Source organism: Triplophysa dalaica, chromosome 15 (assembly GCF_015846415.1).
Source record: "Triplophysa dalaica isolate WHDGS20190420 chromosome 15, ASM1584641v1, whole genome shotgun sequence".
NCBI lineage: Eukaryota > Metazoa > Chordata > Actinopteri > Cypriniformes > Nemacheilidae > Triplophysa > Triplophysa dalaica.
The window spans coordinates 11,243,088-11,264,162 of record NC_079556.1 but is presented as its reverse complement, the minus strand read 5'-3'; the positions used below and the strand labels follow the sequence as shown (position 1 = coordinate 11,264,162).

General features: G+C 38.2%; 2 protein-coding genes across 2 annotated transcripts; one reads left to right on the top strand and one right to left on the bottom strand.

Annotated features, from left to right (window-relative positions):
- Positions 1-5,581: 5,581 nt before the first annotated feature.
- On the top strand, positions 5,582-9,184 carry klf11b (Kruppel like factor 11b). Its single transcript, XM_056767482.1, has 4 exons — positions 5,582-5,783; positions 6,933-7,190; positions 7,584-8,409; positions 8,487-9,184. Exons 1-4 carry the CDS (start codon positions 5,742-5,744, stop codon positions 8,780-8,782), a joined length of 1,422 nt encoding a protein of 473 aa, XP_056623460.1. The 5' UTR covers positions 5,582-5,741; the 3' UTR covers positions 8,783-9,184.
- Positions 9,185-13,327: 4,143 nt separating this feature from the next.
- On the bottom strand, positions 13,328-21,043 carry dhx32b (DEAH (Asp-Glu-Ala-His) box polypeptide 32b). Its single transcript, XM_056767500.1, has 11 exons — positions 20,579-21,043; positions 20,148-20,341; positions 19,273-19,651; positions 17,952-18,182; positions 17,752-17,845; positions 17,104-17,253; positions 16,012-16,203; positions 15,688-15,828; positions 14,829-15,019; positions 14,347-14,528; positions 13,328-14,186 (listed from the first exon to the last, which is right to left on the bottom strand). The coding sequence occupies exons 1-11, from the start codon at positions 20,819-20,821 to the stop codon at positions 14,006-14,008; spliced, it is 2,178 nt and encodes a 725-aa protein (XP_056623478.1). The 5' UTR covers positions 20,822-21,043; the 3' UTR covers positions 13,328-14,005.
- Positions 21,044-21,075: the final 32 nt, after the last annotated feature.

Genomic DNA, 21,075 nt, shown 5'->3' with positions numbered 1-21,075 from the left:
TAATGAGTTCATCATCACAAGCCTCTATATGTGTATATATCATACCACTACTGATCTTGTTAGATTTTAAACGGCCAGCCAGTCTCGGCGCCATCACCTTAGAATCGACCATCTGCTTTCTGTTTTCTCCCTCACTTATTCTTCTTCTGTCTCACTCTAAACTAAACGTTCCATTCTTCTGAAACCTTAAATATTGTCTTAATTTTATCCTCTAGTTAAAAGCTCTCAAAAAGCAGTAAACTTTCTTAGAAATCCTGAGAACGGTGCCCCATGTAAGTTAGAAAGTGCTTTTATCTAAATTATAGACCAATTTTTAAGACCGTGTTTCATATAAAGATGGTGTTTTACTTCTTTTTTGTCGTCTCAATAGTTGACATTGTTTGTGACTGCAGTTTTAAGAAATGTAATGACTTTGTTTTCTACCTGTGAGAAGTTAAAAACTCTTGGGACGTTAAAATTTAGGTCAACGCGGAAATTAGCCGGCACTTCCTGTGTATTTCTGCACGCACACAAAACCCCCCATTCTGTTGTTTGCTGACATTCCTGTCCTAATCCATTCCCATTCAAGGGATATGTTTGTGTATAAGTGGACAAAATGCTGCACAACCTGTAAATAACATATGGTGACTGAAGATCACTAAAGACATTCTGCTTCTTTCCCTTAATTACTGTTTTTTTCATTCCGCAACGCTTTCCTGTCAAAGATTACATTTTCCTTTCTTGAAAAACAAAATGAAACCATGCATTTTGTGTCTAAACACAACCGCTTTCTTGTGTTTAAAATAGTCTACAAAGCGAATGGGCTCGGAAAATAGCCACATTCAGAGAAACAATATAGATCCATACAATCCTTGGGAAGCAGTGAGTATTTTGGTCTCATGAACTTTGCAGTGCAACACGTCTCTCTGAGTCAGCTGGGTCTTATTGGATTACCGCATTACTTTTACACACAGCACAGACACACCCATCTCTTGCCCACTTGCTTTTACTGTCAACGGATTGGTAGGGCTGCAGACTTTTAGGTCTGGCACTCTAGACCACCCTGCCTAAACAAATGCATTTGTGTTTGAGAGAACTCTTTAAATGGATTATGTGTGTAAACATACACAGGAATCAAGGTGCCGAGGTGCTCTACTTGACATATATATATTCTTTATAACTCATAAGAAAGCCCTTAAAAGTCACAATATTAATAGCTCGTTCCTGAGTTTGGGATATATCTGTCACATATAAAGGCCTTGCTGATGAGATGGTCCTTTCCAGATCTCATTGGCCTTTGGCCTACTCTACATTGACATGCATCCCATTCTTAGGTCTGACTATATATGGCCGAGAAACAGACAACCGACATCCAGCACACAAACAGACCTACACAAGAGGTTAGTGACACAATGGGACTAGTGCAGTATTTCACTCATCTAGTGTTTTGTGGCACTTGGCTTTTTATGACGATATAAATTGTATTCGATTTCTGTAACTTCAGGGCTCAATGACAGTGCAGTTCTTATTGTAGTTACAAGGCTGGATCTCAAAAATCAAATCACACAAGTATTTAATATTTAAAAACACCTTTTAAAATAACAGATAACTCACATTTAAAATTAATAAATGTAACAAAATTATGAATATAATGTTAATGTGGTGAGTACAGTAGCCTAAAACATATCTGTGATGATAATACATTACCGAAATGTGTTACTTATAACTTACACTGCATAATAAGAAAAATGAAAGCTGGAAAACTTGAAAACCTGCATCAGATATTTGTCTGTTGACCTGTGAATAAAACTTACATAAGCCACTGCAGGGTCTCTCTGGTTCATCATGACTCCAGGCATCATCCTAATAGATCATTTGACTTTAATCACTGGCCCCCTGAAAACGCAGAAATATCACCTGATTGTCATGATACTTTTCTAGCCGCGTCTGTCAGGGTTGAGGCCGTAACTTTAGTTAAGTTGTTGGATTCCTATTATGATTCTGAATATTATTTATCATCCGTCCCTCATTATTGTCTGCTAAAGTGAATTTTAAAACGTAATCTGTATTGACATTGCAACCATCTACAGATCACATGCCGGACAACACGTGTCAGACCAGACTACTTAAACACACGTGCCACTCAGAGTCTGTACATTACATACCAGACCACAAAACCTGTTGTAAAACTGACATTCAGTCTCCGCTATCGCCCTTTCACCCAGATACACACCCACTTACGTGAAGCAAATGGGGAGTTTCTGTTGATCAACCTGTCATTGGAAGGTCTACGTGCATCTGATTTGCCTACAAGCAGCACTGCTAGAACGTATAAATCTTAAGCCCTTCATATATACACACATATACAGCATTCATCTAATATCTTTTAATGACAGCCAATGATGGACAAAGCACATAATAAACCAATAGTAAAGCATTGTCACAGGGTCTATACAAAGTTTCTTAAACATATGATAGGACAGATTAATACAAAAAAACCATAACCAGGGAAAACACGTGGGTGACAGCCACAGTAGTACATTAACACCTCCAGGAATAACTGAACCTTCCTTGGACACGTCTCTAGACTTCAGCTAAGCAGAAGCTCTTTAGTTATGTGAGATCTGGCGTTTGGGTGCTGGGAGCTACTGGATGGGAGACATGAATAGCATTATGACCTTTCCTCTAGTTTCCTTCCTTTCCTCTGTTAGTCTGCTCCACTTCCATCACAAACATGCCTCTCGCTTCGATCATGACTCCTACGCTTCCCACACACTGCTAGAAATACTCCTGCTGGTGCTGCATTTCATCACTGCCTTAAACAACACAGAACGCCTGAGCTTTTGTGATGCATGTATGCATAGACTTGGAAGTTGCGCTGACACTGCACCTGCTGGTATACTAAATGTTCACTAACATGAGCCCTCACTTCCCAGCGGCCCAGAAGATGATGAGCATATTTAGGTTCATCACGATTTGATTTGTAGAGATAATGGTAATTATATAATAGACTAATACTCAGTATATTGCGGTAGTCAATGTAGTTTAGTAAAATGTCTTCACAAGAGCTCTTGCTAGATTTACTCAAGAAATATTATCAAGTTCATTAACACGGTCCGACTTTTCAACATGCTAGGAATAGTTATATTAATTAGATCCTTCTGAAAGCTTAGATGTCCAAATTCGCTGTTTTTCCGTAAAAGTTGACAAGCACACATACGTGATAATATTTATTGGTGAGATATTTGCAGTGACATACAAAAAGGGTGACTAATATAACAATTGATGTCAATACAGGCAGAATTAAAAGGCATTAATTTAATTTCAGAATAAGATTTTAACACAGTTAATCACTATGTGAATATCACATTTCAAATGACTCTTAACTTATTTTATTGATTTTATTGATGATTTTAAGGTTAAACAGTATTGGAGAATTGAAAATGTGATAACTTCTAAACGGTGAAATATAAATTATGAAAATGCTTTAAGTAATGAAACCAGTAAACTATATTGATTATACATGCTCCATATTCTTTTTTATATCATTAATATTTTGGTAATTTTTAAATATTGTGCAACCCTAGATGATTCATATTCCGACTTTATTATTATTTTATCTGAAGATAAAATGCTATTAACAAAGGTAAAGTAATCATTAATAGAGAGTTGTTTACTTACACCTCCTTATTAAAGACCTATACATGAATGTCCTCCATAACCTCAAATTATCCGGCAACAATAAAAACTTTACTAAGCCTGACTAATAAATTATTTAAGATTAAGATAACATGTCTGGCAGCTTGACAGTGCATTTCAGTGTGTTACAAGAAACTATAAACATTTTCCCTGAAAAGGAACAGTCAAACTTTTAACAGTAATCATCTATCACCTGTGGGGAGAGCATGCATGACATGTGTCAGGTTGATCTTTTTTAACATCCACACATTTAAGGGCCGGTTTCACAGACAAGGCTTAAGGGTAGATCTAGACTAAAATGAATGTGTGACATATCTGAACTGAATATACTTTGCCAGGAAATATCTTAAAATATATCAGTGCCATTGTTTTGTCTCAAGATGCACACGAGTAATGTATTATTCTGAGGCATTTTTATGAAAGCAACATTAATATCTTCTATACTTATTCAACTAAGGCACAGTCGTAGTTAATGCTACGCTGTATCTGTGCATCCGGGCCTAAAAGTACCATTGCCTCTAAAGGCAGACGAACAAGTTACTGTCCCCCCATCCTCTCAGAGAGGGTGTGACTAAGACATTTGATACTGAATTTAGGCAGGACAAGAAGATTTTTCAGCACATTACCATAAACAGATGATTACATCCACCTCACAACTCCAAGAATTACAGCTTTATCAAAAGTCTCAATTAAATGGGGTTAAATCAGGTCATGGGTTGAGGTAAGAGTATATTTTGTACTCTCACTGTAGCTAAACAGTTATATAATGTTCATGCTTGAGATTTATGAGCATTTATAACAGCATTCACAATTATCCTGAGCCTACAGTGTGCTTGAACTTGAAACTTATTACATGTCGGGTTTACAGGAAAACCTGATCATATTTCATGACTTCATAAATGTGATTTTCATACACATAAAATGTAATGGAAGTAATATATAATAACCTTTTTATTGTGATAAGCCTATTAACTTGTCAGTTATGCTCAGCTTAAAAGTTATTTGTCTAAACTGTCTAATCCGTTTGCAGTTTTTTTTCTTTTATGGTAATCACAAGAAAAGTTAATTCAGAAGTCAACTTTATATGCAAGCCTGGATCACAAAACCAGTCTTAAGTAGCACGGGAGCATTTTTAGTAAAAGACAAAAATACATTGTATGGGTGGAAATTATCGATTTTTATTTTATGCCAAAAATCATCAGGATATTCAGTAAAGATATTTTGTACATTTCCTACCCTATATAAAAACATTATTTTTGTGAGTGGATGGCATGCCACAGTGCCTCTGATTAACAACCATTTTCTCAAAATTTGATTTTTTTTTGCACTCTCAGATTTTAAACCATTGTATCTCAGCCAGATATTGTCCTATTCAAACAACTCATATATCAACAGAAAGTTTATTTATTCAGCTTTCTGATTACGTAAACATCTCAATTTCGAAAAATTGGTTTTGTTGTCTAGGGTCACATATACACTGTACCAATATCCGTGCATTAATAACTTTCGTCACAATTTAAATGTATTAGAGCACACCATGTTTTAAACTTTTTTTAACCGGTTGTAATTTGGAAACGGTTTTTTTTTATTGACAACATCTCTTATTTCTTCGGGCTCTGTGTGAATCGCTTAACATGTTTATGCTGAGCAGACAACCAAACACATTTCACTTTTGCTCGGCTTGTTGAGGCTGCGACCTTTCGCCCAGATACGCGACTATCAGTTCAGCGGGTTTACAGCGACACTGATGACTCCCTCCTCACGCCCATGGGCAGCCACGCACCCCGTCTCCTCCAATCGCACGCCTATCACGCACCGATCACGCGTCGTGCTTCACGCAATTGGTCAAGGTCTCACACACATTTGTTTTTCATTGGTGGCGTGTTGCCGACCGCCAGACTGTTGTGAATTTTGTTTTTTTTTCTCGGACTTGTTTCACTCAGCTGCTGGTGAAGGCGAACTGAATTCCGGTGTGAGTCGTCACTGAACAGGCGGAGCAGCTCCGTTTCTTTGTTCTGCTATACTTTTCATATCAGTAATATTTTTTCATACATTTTGTGTAGATGTCAACACTTCAGTTCGCTAACATGACAGACATATTTGGGGTAAGAATAGAATAATTATTTACTTCATTTTTTAACGAGTTACTTATGATTTTATTGACGCTGACTGTTTTTGTGTTTAATTGATTTAACTTACACTTTGTTACGTTGTAAGTATTTGTCTCAAGCAGCGTGAAAGGTTACAATGAATCGTAACTCTTATAAAGTTTTATCCGTGCGTATCTGTCTGTAACGTTACTTACGTCATAGCCTACGGGTGCATTCCTCTCTGATAGTAAACAAAAAGCGTACAATACGCGTTTAAACCCGTTATTTGTCATAACCCAATTTATGTAACTTACTGATTTATGCTCTTTTATTTTAAGACTATTTTATGCTCATTTGTATTTTCAATATTGTTTTAAAAATGTAAAACTCGAACATAAACATTTAGGATTCATTACTATTTCCAAGTCAGTAATAAAATGTTAAAAAAATACATAATTGTGAAAATAATGGTCAGATGTTCTTGCTTGAGCAGAAGTAGCCTACAATAAATGCGGTTTGTTAACATGGATCATCAGGTTTTGCATCCCATTTTAAGTGCATGCAGTTGATAAAGAGTGGGAAATAGGCCATTTAGAAATTGTAAAAGTCTTCAGGTGAACTTTTTTACCAGAATTAACATATTGATAATTATGTGTTATTTGTAAAGCAATTCCTGTAAAGCAAGACCAGTTGAAATAGCCATACCGCACACTGTATTGCAGACTGTACATACGTTTATCAGGTGCACATAAGAAACATGCATAATGCTCGGTAATGGTGTCATTCTTCGTAAACTCTGCATGGGAGGGGCCTTCAATCAAAGTTTTCTACCCTTGGGCACCGTTGAGCTGTTCCCGTGCCTATCAGCCGTTCTGAGTTTCGCTCATTGGTGATTCACGTGGTCGGGTTGAGAGCACGTCATTGTTTTGGCTTTATTTGGCAGTGGGAGGTGACAGTCTGATGACAGAGGGTCCCTACAGATGGGTTGCATTAAAAAGGGCTCTTCTGTTAAACTCTCATAGTACTTCTGGATCCATGGATAGATAAAGACAAGGAGAAAGACTTATTCAGATCTACCAAGCAGCTGAGCTGTGTTGAAATCAACCAGAGAGCTTTTTTTATGGGACTATTACATTAATTTTGTAATTTCCCTGTCGTTCTCAGGGAGCGCGGATGGAGGTCTGCAAAGAATCCCTGGATGGGAAAAGACACACCAGCGAGCACTCTTCGTGCAGTGTGCCAGAATATAATGACTTGGAAGCTGCTGAAGCTTTGGTCTGCATGAGCTTCTGGAGGCAGATGTCTCCAAAACCCAACGCCTTCAAACCTCGCCCTCTCACACCAGCATCGGACTCCTGCGATTCTGTTTTGCAACCGGAACCTCCGGAGACCCCAAAGGACTTTGTCTCGCTCTCCTCACTGGTAAGCTAGTATTCTTATTCGGAACAGCTTAGAAGTAAAATATGTGCATGTAAAGCTGTTATATATCAATATTCAAACTGGGAGAACATCACGGTTCTCTGGCGTCGCATGTCGTAGTACAAAGCTCTTATCAGAATCAGATTTGTTTGCTGAAAAAACTTGGGGAGGGTTTTATGACAGCGTGGACATCTGGCAATCTTGATATACGCTACTTTTCGAACTGAACTTCAGCACAAGCTTCTTCCCTGTGGTTATATAACAAACTGGTGCTGTAATGGTAGTAGTGAGAGATTAACATATTTAATAATTCCACTGTAAATAGAACCGGTATGTTTAGTTAATCGAAGACCTTCATTTTACTTGCCAATTTCTCATCGTCTATTTTTTTTGCAGTGCATGACACCACCACACAGCCCCAGTTTTACAGAGACCTCCAACACTTCAGTTGTGCCCGGATTCCCATCCCCACTAGCCCAACCGTGTCTCAACCTCCCCAGCGCAAGATCTGCTTGTCCCACCATGGCTTCCATCAATCAGATTGCTTCTTCAGGACAGTCCACAGAGAAGACCACACCCCCATTCTGCAGAGCCTTGGCAACCAGCGTAATACGGCACACGGCTGACAGCTCACTCTATCAAAACATTCCACAAGCGGTGTACCCATCAAAGACTGATAAAAAGCTGCCTGAGGTTCCTTCACAAAGCGCTTTACCCCCGACAGTAAACACAACAGAAATCACATGCCATAAAAACAGCTCAACCCCCAAAAGAGATGATAAGCCCTCCTTTATATTATCTCCTCAGTCACCACCCCCGACACCTAGTCCACCAATCATATGCCAGATGTTCCCAATGGCACAACCAGGAGTCATCTCAGCCACATTTATTCAGGGCCCAGCTCAGAAGCACAGTCCTGGGGTGAAGTCTATCTTACCACAGCCTCTCTTGATGGGTTCTTCAGTGCCTCAGGGGACAGTGATGTTTGTGATGCCTCAATCACCAGTGTCTTCTTCTCCACATTGTCCACACACTGTTATGACCCTGGGAAACACCAAACTACTGCCTCTGGCTCCAGCACCTGTCTACGTGCCCTCAAGTCAGAGCACTGTCATACAGGGCGACTTTTCACGCAGACGCAACTATGTCTGCAATTTTCCAGGCTGTCGGAAGACGTATTTCAAGAGTTCTCACCTAAAGGCACATCTGAGAACACACACAGGTATATAACGGTTAATGTATAATACTTCAAGTGCAAGGGTTTAGTCTATATTTTAATTCATTCAATTTTTCTTTCAGGGGAGAAACCTTTCAGTTGTAACTGGGAAGGGTGCGATAAGAAATTTGCTCGCTCTGATGAGCTCTCCCGGCACCGGCGGACGCACACGGGCGAAAAGAAGTTTGTCTGCCCGGTGTGTGAGCGAAGGTTTATGCGCAGCGATCACCTCACCAAGCACGCACGCCGGCACATGACCACCAAAAAGATCCCTTCCTGGCAAGCGGAGGTTCGGAATATTAACAAGATCACCACAGCTAAAGCCTTGCCCCATGGCACAGCACTGCCAGTCAGCATGTTGCTTCCGGCCTCAAACTAAATAAGACTGAACTGTTACTGACAATATGTAGGGACAAACTATATGGGGGCATGAATTCTGATTCTCTCATGGGCAAAAACATAAATATGCACTGGACTTCTCTTTACTTCGCTGCTTTTATTTCGCGCTCTACAACAGAGCATTTTGTTTACTATTGTGAAAAAGATTAATGCACTCTTTTGCCAAAGCCTTTGTACTATGTTTGTCTTAAAAGAAATCATTTTTCTTCGTTTTTACATTTATATGTACATATATAGGGGAAATGTATGATGTATGGTACACTGCATAAAGAAAAAGGAAAACCAGTATGTAAAAATGTAAATGTGATTAATTATCTACACTGTGATTATCATATGATACTCTTTTATTTAATACTCTTTTTTTAATAAACAATGAAGAATATGTGCTTTGTTGTTTTAATAAATGCTTCAGAGCTTATCAAAGTACTTGTTTGAGTAAAAAAATCAGTATAGCCACATGTTTCAGTTCTGCTTCCTACTGTTGTTTCGAGTAACTTACTCTTCTCATGCTGACACACCCATGATGCATCACTTCCTGTCTGTTTTGTTAGGTTATACTGGATCGGATCTGTAATGCATCATCACTTATCCATTTCCCAGTAGTAAGTTTACCTAATTCATTTTACTTACTGACATGAGTGCTCCGGAAAGTACAGATTTTCAGCATCTAACGAAAACATATTAGCTTAATAAAAGGACAACAGACAGCTAAAGAAATGCTTTTTGCATTTTGGTTTCTGGATTGTCAGATGACATGTATTGATAGGTATTTTACGATTCAATTGATTTCCAAACTACAGCAAGCAATTCTGATAAATGTAAAGACCTGGAGCAGGTCCTGTGCTTGTTTGAGGTCTGTTTTTATTGTCTAAAAGTTCAAAAGGTGAAGTCATAAATGGAGAGGAAACAGCTCTCATCATAACAGCTCTTCCTGCCAAACACATTTTTAGTGCAGATGTGGAAAAAACAAACACCAGCTGTAAGTGTGGAAGACATTGTGAATTGACCAAAATAAATTGTGTTGTTTTCGTTCATTCTTCCTTACCATAGCCCGGGAATAAACCTTGCGTGTTTTCCAGTAATATAATATTCCCACAGTGAGACATGTCGGATTATTGTTCAGATAAATGCCAGTTTTAATTTCGAAAATATGCAGTGTTGCTTAACACTCCACCATTGCGCTCAAATTAGGACCAATCAAATCACAAGACCAACTATATTTCCGGGAGGCGCGACCAATCGGCTTTTAGAATGGTTCCCCGCCTCCTTGCCTTACTGACCGACATTCCCAAAGATGTTTATTTATCAACAGCGCGGAAACAGTGACGCCGTGTGGCAAATATCTTTTTTATATATTAGTTGTGCTCTTTGTGATAAAAATCGGCACTGTCTTCAATTCCTTTTGCATTGCATATATATGTGTAAAAAATATATCGTTTTTATTTACTGTTTATGTGTGTTAAGGTAAAAAAACTAATACTTTTCACAAATTTCAAATAAAAATGCAAAAAACTGGACAAATTGGTAAAATATATATTTTCAGGCCATTAATATAAATCTTTATTTCCATTTATAAACTACACAGTATTTTACATTTATTTAACAATAGTAAGATTTATATTTGATAAAAAATCTGCTTTTAAATCACAGAATTTATTGCGTCGTGGCATGGTCTCAGTCGTGAGTATTGCTGTTGAGCGGCTAAATGTCACTCCTGAGCTTTATTTTGTTGAAATTTAACAGAAACTTGACTGGAATGGCCACAATACATGTAGAAATGCGGATTCAAGGCAAATTTGGAGAGCCTCTTAATTCTTCCAGAGCTGTATATTGTATCGTTGAAACATTTAAGGAACCCTTGAGTGAGATGTTTCTAACAAGCTTACAAACATTTAGCTAGTTCTGAGGGTGCGTGCTTAAATGTCTGAAATGTCTTTGTATAAATATAATTGTACAGTTTCTTTCATTTCATTTCATTACATCACAGTATTTAATAAAAATGAAATGTGTGGCTTGACTGAATCATGAAGAAAAAGCAGCCGAGGAGTAGCACATAAGGTGGTAACATGTTCAACACAAATTATAAGCATAAGAAAAAAATAAATGTTGTATATAAATAAACTTGAAACTTGAAACTTGAAAAAAAGAATGAAAAAAGTACTAATAATGATTTTTTGTCAGGCTTGCCAGCTCACTTTTCACAATGCTGCATGAATATTGTTAATTAAATTGGTACTGTAAAATGTTTAACAAAACGGTATTCAATTTATATTTTACCTTACAAACTGTAAAATGTCTAAGGATTGTAAAGTTAAACTGCTGTATTCATAATAACATTAAGAAAATACATGAGTGTTAACAGATGTTAATAGTCCCTGAATAGTGATCAAGCCAGAGGCGATTTGGCAAAAAACAAATCTGCAAAATGTGAAGGCTCAACTTTGGGCCAGTTCTCCTATGGTTATATCAAATAAACAACGTGTCAGTTAAATACTTTCATCAACAGAAAATGTGTAACATTTCTAGATAATAAATCAATCTTCTTTTGTTTGCTGTGATGCTTAGAACATGTGGAAAAATAAACGAATAATGAATGATATAAAAGGAGAACTGTAGAACATCATACCTTTTTTCGAAGAGTTTTTGTGATTAAATCATGATTTATGCTTCAAAAATCACCAAATTAGGCTAATTTTGAGCATTATTTAATCTGGTTGACAACAGGATATATAGAAGTTATAGACTGACTTCATGGAACCACTTAAACACCCCTGATGTACATTCCTTTCTCAGAAGGGTGGAGGATTCTAGAAATGTGGTCAGGAAATGAAACCACATACACATTCCGGGGAGACATTTTTTTCTTTCAGACAAATGGCTTGATGCAGAATACAAAATAAAGGATCATAAAGCATAGTTTCTACGGTTCAATACAGCTCAAACAGGGCATTTTACCTCTTAAATCTTAAGAATATAATAATCTTTCATCTTTCGTCCACTTTTTTTTATAAATGCATGGGCTTCTATATGGCCTTTTTGAATGCAAATCCCCAGATGTATTTTAAATCGAATTTGCCTTAAAATGCAACATCATTTCATTAAAAAAATTATTAATACAAAAAAATATTCACAACCTCAGTTTACTTATAGGGATCAGTTTTGATATATTCTTTATCCAAATTCCCTCTCAATTGTGTCCATAAGGTCTTCTTCTGAAGGGTCATATGTGATGGGCAAGAACAGAGAAGAAATGCCACCAGTTCCATGACATCTAAAAAAATTAAATAAACCACAATTGAAGCTTGACTTAATAAAGACATACAATGTAAAAAAACACTGCATTATAGACCATTCTCAACCAAGCATGATGCTGGACACAACCTATCTTCTTTCAGAGCAAAAGTCTAACCCAGCTTGGATAAATGATTAATGAAGTACACAACTTACAAAGCTGTTGCTGTGCTCTCTGTGTTGGTACTACACAACTGGTCCTTTGAAGGACTAATCTGTCAAAAAATAAAAATCCATTATCCATTGCTTTTTAAATAAGGCCAGGGATATTTGTTTTCTGTTTACATGCGTGATCAAATTGAAAAAAAGATCATACTTACTTGTTCCTGAATGTTTGAAGTTGGTTTGTTTATTGTGTTAACTTCATCATTCTTCACACAAGCACCCTGCTGTAAGTCATGTTTACTGTCTATGTAAATGTCGTTACTGGCATCATGTCGTTTGGCATAGCAAAGCCCAGATGACTTTGATCCAAACGTTGGCATCTTATGAGAAGTCCTGCTGTTTTCACACTCGGCGATGATTCTGTCCACCTCCGCAAGAGTGTCATCTTCGGCCGAAACCTCAGACTCTTGCCCCTCACTGTCACAGTCTGTCCGATGTCTTTTTCTTATCGACCCGATCCGAACTAAACTTGTGTTTGAGGAACCTAACAAGTGTCCATCTACGTCACTGCCTCCGCTACAAACCTCTTCAGTCACCGAAACAGGTGCAACTTTTTTCATCCTGCTTCTTGCTATACCCATCTCTGTTAGCTTGGCACTGTTTACAAGATCTTTTTGTAATAGTTTAAACAATGAGTCAATTAAAACAACACTTTAACTCTCAAATATGTCAGGCTACAGTAAATGACAATCCAAACCGCATTTTATGAAGAAGTTACAGACGCAAAGAAAAGCGACATACCAACACAGTCACACAGGACGCGTCGCGTCTTTCAGGTCTGTAGCTAGAAAGGTGACGTCGACACAAAGTCGACCAATCAGCGTGCGAAGCAGCGCGACAAACATCAAGCGTTGCGTCTTTGTGCAATGTGAGTTTGCCATCTGTCATAACGTGTGTGCTGGACCTGCAGTGGGAACTGCTGTGAGATGATACAAAATACAAGAATTGCGTAAGTGTTTCTCACAACACATCCATCCTCCCTCCGTTTGCACTTTGTCATGAATTCCGGCGAAAGAAACGTATGAAAAAATACGAAACATTATGTATTACGCAAACAACCTCCTTAAGAACGTGATTTATTAAATGACAATGAAACATTTTAAATGACACACTGTGACCAAAAACTTTGCATTAAAAGTTGTAACTTATACAAAAACCCATTTATCATATTAAGAGACTTTATAGGATATTATCTGAAAATACCTTACAAATAAATACATATTTAAAAAACTAAAACTCAAGCAAAGTGATGTTTATTGTTACTAGGGCACTATTCTGATGTGAATGGCTTAATAAGCTATTTTTACAATTATTTTTAAAGGCTCACTAGCAGCTAGTTTATCAATGACAGTTTAGACACCACAAAGTCAATAACAGCTTATTTATTAACTACTGCACAGCAGTAATAATGATATTATGATTTATATAGTACACTGTTGGTCCATAAATAAAAACAAGTGAAGCAACCTCTATTTTAGTGGATGGGGTGTTCCTTGTCCTGTGAAAGGAGGCTTTATGAGCCCAATGATGAAACCACCTTCTCCAAAACAAATACGAATTTAAGAAAAACCCTGTATTCTAAATCTCTATTTACCTCTTAATGATGAAACAATCAAACACAGTTAATATAATAAAGATACCTTGTTTTGCCCCATAAATTTTGTGGTTACTGTATAACACACCAGCATTGTTAACATCCTTTTTGTTGTCATGTTAACACACTGACAAAGCCATACAGTGTCCATGGTCACTGTATGGCACAACGCTCATTGGGCTGCTCTTCAATGGCAGGATGGGTGGAGGTTTGGAGTTTTCTTTTGCCTTTAGATGGGGCAGCTGAGCCATGATCCATAATGTGCTGCAGTATGTCTTTACTCTCACTAGGTGGCAGGTTGTAGTAGAAGTACTGTGGGGCCATCTGAATAAACCTGACACAGGAAAACAGAGCCCAAAAGATAAGAATATATTCAAGAACAGCTACAAAAGGAAGCATTGCATTTTTTTATACTGTTAGTTCCTAATATTTGTCCTTGTCTTTTATCTTCTATAGATACACGAATCATCAACTCATCCAAAGTCTTAACTTACTCATGCGCTGATATGTGGGAGACAGTTCTAATACAGTTGTTTTCTGACAGTGTATGCTCATGGTACAGAACCCATTCCGGAAAATCCTTCTCAGTTCCATAGCCAGACAGTGGGTGGATCTGAGCCACATGCTTATGGGTAAGCATGAAGTAATTCCCTGACCCATCGACGTCCCTGGCCACCTGGAAAATCCCACACAGAGATTAAACAATGGGGAATACATTAGAAAAGCACTCAATGATTTACCAAAGAAATGTAAATTACACTTCACTAATCTGCCATTTACAAATCTGGCTTGATCATACAATGTACAGTTAAGAACGTATGTACCATTTTTTACACAAAGTGTCATTTTAGTGCATGTGACATTTCATTATCAGTTCATTTTTAATAAAAAAACTGTGAAGGAGCTTTAATATTTGATGAATATGCATTGAAAGTATGTATTTCATAAAATGATGTTATCATTTCTATATGCAAACCTGCATGAAGAATCCAGCCAATAGAGCACGCTTGATGTTAACAATGTTGCTTTTAGAGCCAAAAGCTGGTAAGGACACTGGCAGCTCTATCCGTTTCAGAATATCTGTCAGCTCAGACCGTATCGCATCTGCTGTCTGAAGAGCATTCAGGGTCAGGAAATGCTCCTCACACCAGCGTTCCGCATTAGAGTCTAATAGTCAGAACGAATGTTTGCATTAGAGAAGGTTTATGTAAAATCTTTTAAATTCAGTGTATTCAGAGGGACTGATGGAAATATTGCCTTGTTAAAGGGCAGTGCATGAAGACTTTATAAAAAGGCTGGTGATGGAAATAGACATATATTAAATACCCCTATTGTCCTCTTGAAACCTTGTATAGCAATATTTTATGATTTTTATTTTTGTCATAAATCATACATGTTAGTCACCTTTTATGTTTGTCACAGGGTTTTGCAAAAATATAACCAATAAAAAATATAAAGTGCCTGTCAAAACAGGACATCTGAGGTTTTGACAGGAATTTTGTCCATCATCGGGCGTCACCTACTGAATCAAATGTTGTCTATACAGTATATTTTATTAGCAATACATTACAGTCCTGTATAGTCCATATCGCTGCTGTCTTTCTGAAACCCTGTATCTCAATATTTCATACTGAGCCTTTATGTTTGTCATTGGGTTTTGAAAATATCTAACCAATAGAAATAATTTAGTGCTGTCAATTTTCACTGTATTTAATAATTTAAAAAGTACAGTGTTTCTTCAATTTCCTGAAATACAGCATATTTGGACGTCCGAGTATTCAGGAGGACTTCGACGATATTTATTATTTATGATTTGATGCACAAAATACACTCACATGGCCCTTCCTGAGCATATTTGTAGGCATTATATATGTTTATAAGGGTGAAGTGGTCTCCCTCAACATGCTGGAACTGTTGGTGGCACAGTAAAGCTTTCTGACTCGTCTCCACTGGAGGTATCAGGAAACTGCTTGGAGCTGAGTAAGAAAGAAGGTTTGAAGTGATCTTTCAATTAACAAGTATACATCCTACTGTAAAAATGTTTTATTGATGGTAGCAATGAAAATAATTTATAAACACGGTAATCCGAATTGTACGGAGGAATAAATACAAAGAATGAAAAGTAAACCTGTTAAGATAAATTACTGAGAAGGATTTACCTGTTAGCATGGCAGCAATGGTCAACACTTCACTGACACAGTCAAACTCACAGGACGCAAGCAAGGTCTTGGCCATCTGAGGCTCGAGAGGAAACTCTGACATTATAATTCCAATCTCAGACAGATTTCCATCATCATCCAAAGCAGCAAGGTAGTCGAGCTCCTCTAAAGCTTGCATCAGGCTTTCTGGATCTGAAGAGTAAAATAAACAATAGACGTAAAATATTAAATTGCATGAAAATCAATTGAAGTGCATCCAGGAATGATCAACTTCTTTAACTTTTAAAAATATTCTAACAAAAGATATCCATTGTTCTTAAACACAAACATTACATGAACTGCTTCCAAATATGCAATAAATCATAACACAAACTGAATGGTTAAATTGACATCATTGCTTGATCTAGGGATGTCAGAAATGACTGTTGGTCGATTGCGCTGACAGTACAAAAAGTACAACATCAAAGTTAACTAACAAGTTCATCTTACATTTACTTATAGTTGTAACTAGGCACAAAAGCTCTTCACATTTTTCCTCTAGCACATCATCAGATATTCATCTTGTTGTTCACACCAAGTTGCTCTTGCACAGAAATTCTCTTGTCATAGCTTCACTAATGATGCGCTTTCTCTTTTGACTGGCGGGTGTTATGGAAGCAGGTTCTCTCTGGAACAAAGAGACCAGTCAGAGTACTGTCAGCTCAGCTAAAGCACGGCTCACCACCTCTTAAAGCCAGCAGTGAACAGGACATACCCATCTGCACACTCACTGTAAGCCAAGAGGACCTGGCTAATCCCAGTACTGCTTGGCTGCTGTAAACAGTGAGTATTGAACAGCTTGTTTGTGTTCGGGGCTTTCAGAGACAGATGACTCAGATTCATAGCTTATGTAAGAGATTCACTACAGCAAGTTTATGAATAAGTGATTAATGCAAACATTTACTGTTCAAAATTATACACATATACAGGATTTCAGGAGTACAATCAATGGTGTTTGTTTATATTTACATTAAAGGGGAGAATATGCACAAATTGACTGTATCCCTAATAAACACATGTATAGGGAATCAGTAAAAGTGGGTAGCATCTCACCTGGTCTGTCAATAAAGTCACAGTGGCTCAGGCCAGCAATTTCCATGCGTTTTAGGAAGAGCACAGTGGAAGTGATGTCAGACTCGAGAATGTGAGGGATGCATTCAGCGGGAAGTGATGCGTCCTCTTGATATAAGCAGAAGCACTTGCCTGTTGAGAAGATAAAGTCAGGTAACAGAAGTTTATACTTCAGGACATAAAATCTTTACTTCAAAAAACAGTGGTGTGCTTTTTAAGTTTTTAGTTATCTAGCTTTAGGTATATATAACAAACAAATACTTAGCATCTTTATCAGCTTTAGTGTAATAGCGTGTATGCACCAGACGCGACACAACAAAAGACATTAGAAATGCATTAGAAACTATTATAATTTAAAAATTTGTCTACACTGGATGTGACGCGCAGTGTAATTGCTATGTTTTATACGTTTTTTGGGGAGGGCTTTTTGCCTTTATTGTTGATAGAAGAGTGAAGAGTTGGTAGGAAAGTAGGGATGAGAGAGGAGCTGTGGAATGGGACATGACATAGGAGCATAGACCACGGTTCTATTGTTCTGGGATATTTTTTTGCTTGTTATGATATTATCTGTATGACTTTGTATTCCCTGTTATGAGACGATATTCAGTCCACTAAAGAATCAAGACTGACCTTTTGGGCCAGCAAGTTGTTTACGGCTCTCAGCTTGGCTCCTGCTAATCGGTCGAATGACAATAGAATTTGCTCTGATTCTAGGGTTGTACACCTGTAACAATGGAAGACTGTGTCATACACGCAAAATATCCACAAGGAAATAAAATAACTTAATGTAGATATATAATCACTGTACACAATAAATAATCATGACATACATATCGTTTTTGCACTCCAGCATCAATCACAAAGCGAATGGTCGGAACGGCCCAGAATAAGTCTGCGCTGGGGCTGCAGGTGAGGAAGACTTTTCTAATGTTTTTCTCCACAGAATGATCTGAGTAACAGTGTCCTAGCTCAGGGCAGACGGTTACAGGCACCATTTCACCATGAGGCAATGCGAAGCTGGCACCCTCCCTCCGCAAAATGGCATGGGCACATTCAATCTCCTTGCAAAATGGAAAGAGAAAGAAACGTTTCTATTACCATGGAAATGGAACCTTTTGCAGTTCTGTGCAAGTTTCCCCCCGAGCAAGTCGGGATGATGACATTTGTGTGACATAACACTAAACCTCCATTAAAATAATGTTCAGCCCATTGCCTGGGAGGCTGAGAAAAATATATTAAAGTAAATTACCCAATAAAATTGTTACACTTTAGCAATGGTTTCAAACCATGTGGTACTCTGAGAGTGTGTAATGTTGCCCCTCTTAAATATTGTACATGCAATTACAATTACAGTACCTCTACTAATTGCCAACTAATAATAAAAAATATATATATACTAAATAAATAAAACAAAACACCAACTAAAACAGCATTATTAATGTCCAGCCCTATCTCATCTCTTAGGGTCTGTGTCCATCAAGGCGCATTTACGTGGCTCAAAATGCCCGCTGCAGGCGCAGCGTTCTGCCCAAAGTTGAGCATTTTTTAACTAGGGCGCCAAGTTGAACTGCATAGCACCAGCGCTGAGCACAGAAAAAAAACGATTGCTTTTTAAAAAAGTTTCTGATGAAAACACTTTAAAAAACACGTCGGCCGCAGACGTAGACGCCTCAGGTGGACACAGGTGGACCGCCGCAGGTGGACACAGCGCCTTAGGAATAGGTCATCCAAAAATTTAAAATGTTAATTTGTAAAATATCCACCATTACGTGTTGTTTTATAGGTGTTTTTAAATGTGCAGAGTCTAACAAGACCTATCTAGGTTAAATACACTCAAAAAGATTTACATCAATTTCTTATCTCCAAATTACTCAAAATGTGTCTTGCACCAGAAAGAAAGTCATGGGCTGTAAACCTAGGATTGCATGAGGGTAAGTAAACTCTGGAACAAAGATAATTTTGGGGTGAACTATTCCTTTAAGGCTGCACAAACAAATGCTAACATTTCAAACATTTCAAAGTTGGCATTAAGTTTTTAAATGGGACACATAAATATCTTTTTTTTTTTACCCAATAACAGTTGAAAGTGAATGTTTGATGGCATTTTTCAGGTCTAGTCTGTGAACTAGTCTTTAAAGTTGAATCTCTTACTTGCTCAGTTGCCAAGAATGTCACGATGTCTCCATCGTCTTGATTCTGATGGATTTCCAGCGCCAGTCTAATAGCAGAGCAGAGGTAATCCTTTACGCCCCCTCTACCACTACCATAAACCACCTCACACAGCTGCGGCTCATCCACACGGATCTGAGGAATGCTTCCATAATGGCGCAACATTGTCTCAGTGGAATGAGGGGCGGTGAGGATGACCAGTCGGAGCTCTGGACGCGCAAGGAGCACGTCTTTAAGCAGTCCGAGGAGCAGGTCTGTGCTGACGGTGCGTTCCTGGACCTGATCGATGACCACCACGCCATACTGCTCCAAGAGGGGATTCGACATCATCTCTCGGAGCAAGACATCATCTGTGTAGTATCTGCGAAGCAACAGATTACATTGGATTCTTTGTTTAAGTTTTATGTAATACAAAAAGCAGTTTTTATTTAAAAAAAAAACTCCAAATGACCATCTACATCTGACATAAAATAAACAAGTGAAGACATACAGAAGTGATTGGATTATGATTAACTGTGGTAACGTCAGCATTTTCATTAGGTCACAGCTGTTTTAATCACTGTTCTGGGTCTTTGTTCGCCAGACCGACTTTCGGCTATCTTGAAAGCATTGATGAAGCATACGGGCAGCACGGGAGCATGGCAGCTGCCGTGGAGACCCTCAGACACAGCCCCCTCTGCCTTTTGTTGGCTTTTATATTGTTGAGAAGGACAGGCGCCCGTGAAAAGAAGCAACACGTGTGGCAGTAATGAAGGGGGGATGGTAAAACCAAGTGAAATAGTGGTTTGGTCCGGTGCAAAGGACAAAGTACTTACCTCACACATTTATACCACTGAACGAAGACATGCAGTACATACCGCAATACGGTGTCGGTAGAGATGCAGGTCTGAAATGGGATGCTGTACCCAACCTCATGACCGATGTTAACATCCATCTCATCAGCCACACGAAGGGCCAGTTCCACAGCGCTCTGCTGGTGAATCTGAGTGCACACCACCATGCCATTCTGATACTGCGTAGATAAGCAGAACTCTGCACACCACTGAGGTATCTAAATGGAGATACAGACGGATGACCACAGGTCCATTTGTGAATAAAATACCCATTAATAAGATTTGTGGTGCCGAACATTCAAATGCACCTTTATGTAAATATCATTTGATTCACAAAATAGTAACTAAGGTTCTGTTCAAAGATAAATAATATGATGCAATCTTAAGAAAAGTATAAAGAATAATGTAACCCATTGTTTAATTGTTTTAAATAATTTTTGAAGCAAAAAAATGACCTGTGTGCTGTGTCCTGTTTTGGCTGTGCCAGGAACCATAATAATCTGATGGTTGATCAGACTGTCCATAAACTCGCATTTCGCTTCCCACACCGGCAGTCCTTTTCTTTCTCTTAATAGTTTGTAATATCTCGAGGAAAAAGGAAGTCCGTCGAATTGGTTCAGCTCAAGCAGGTCATCCGAATCGATGTCTTTAGTTCCTTCAGACTCAGATAGTTTCTCCGCATCTGTTGATAGCTCCATTTTCTCGCGCACCTCTTAAAGTTAATTAAAGGCAATGAATGGTCCGACTCCTTCAATGACGAGACTCTATTAATAAATCGTCATAACGTCAAACTTTTATTATGGTCCTGAACAAGTTAGCTCCAGATCAGTCTTTTGTGTCATCGGATGTCCCGCTCAGCGAACGCACTGAATGCGCGCTCCGACGCGCAGCGGCACAGATTTGCATCGGTCATGTGGTCATTAATCCCATCACAATAGAGCCTCATCTGATG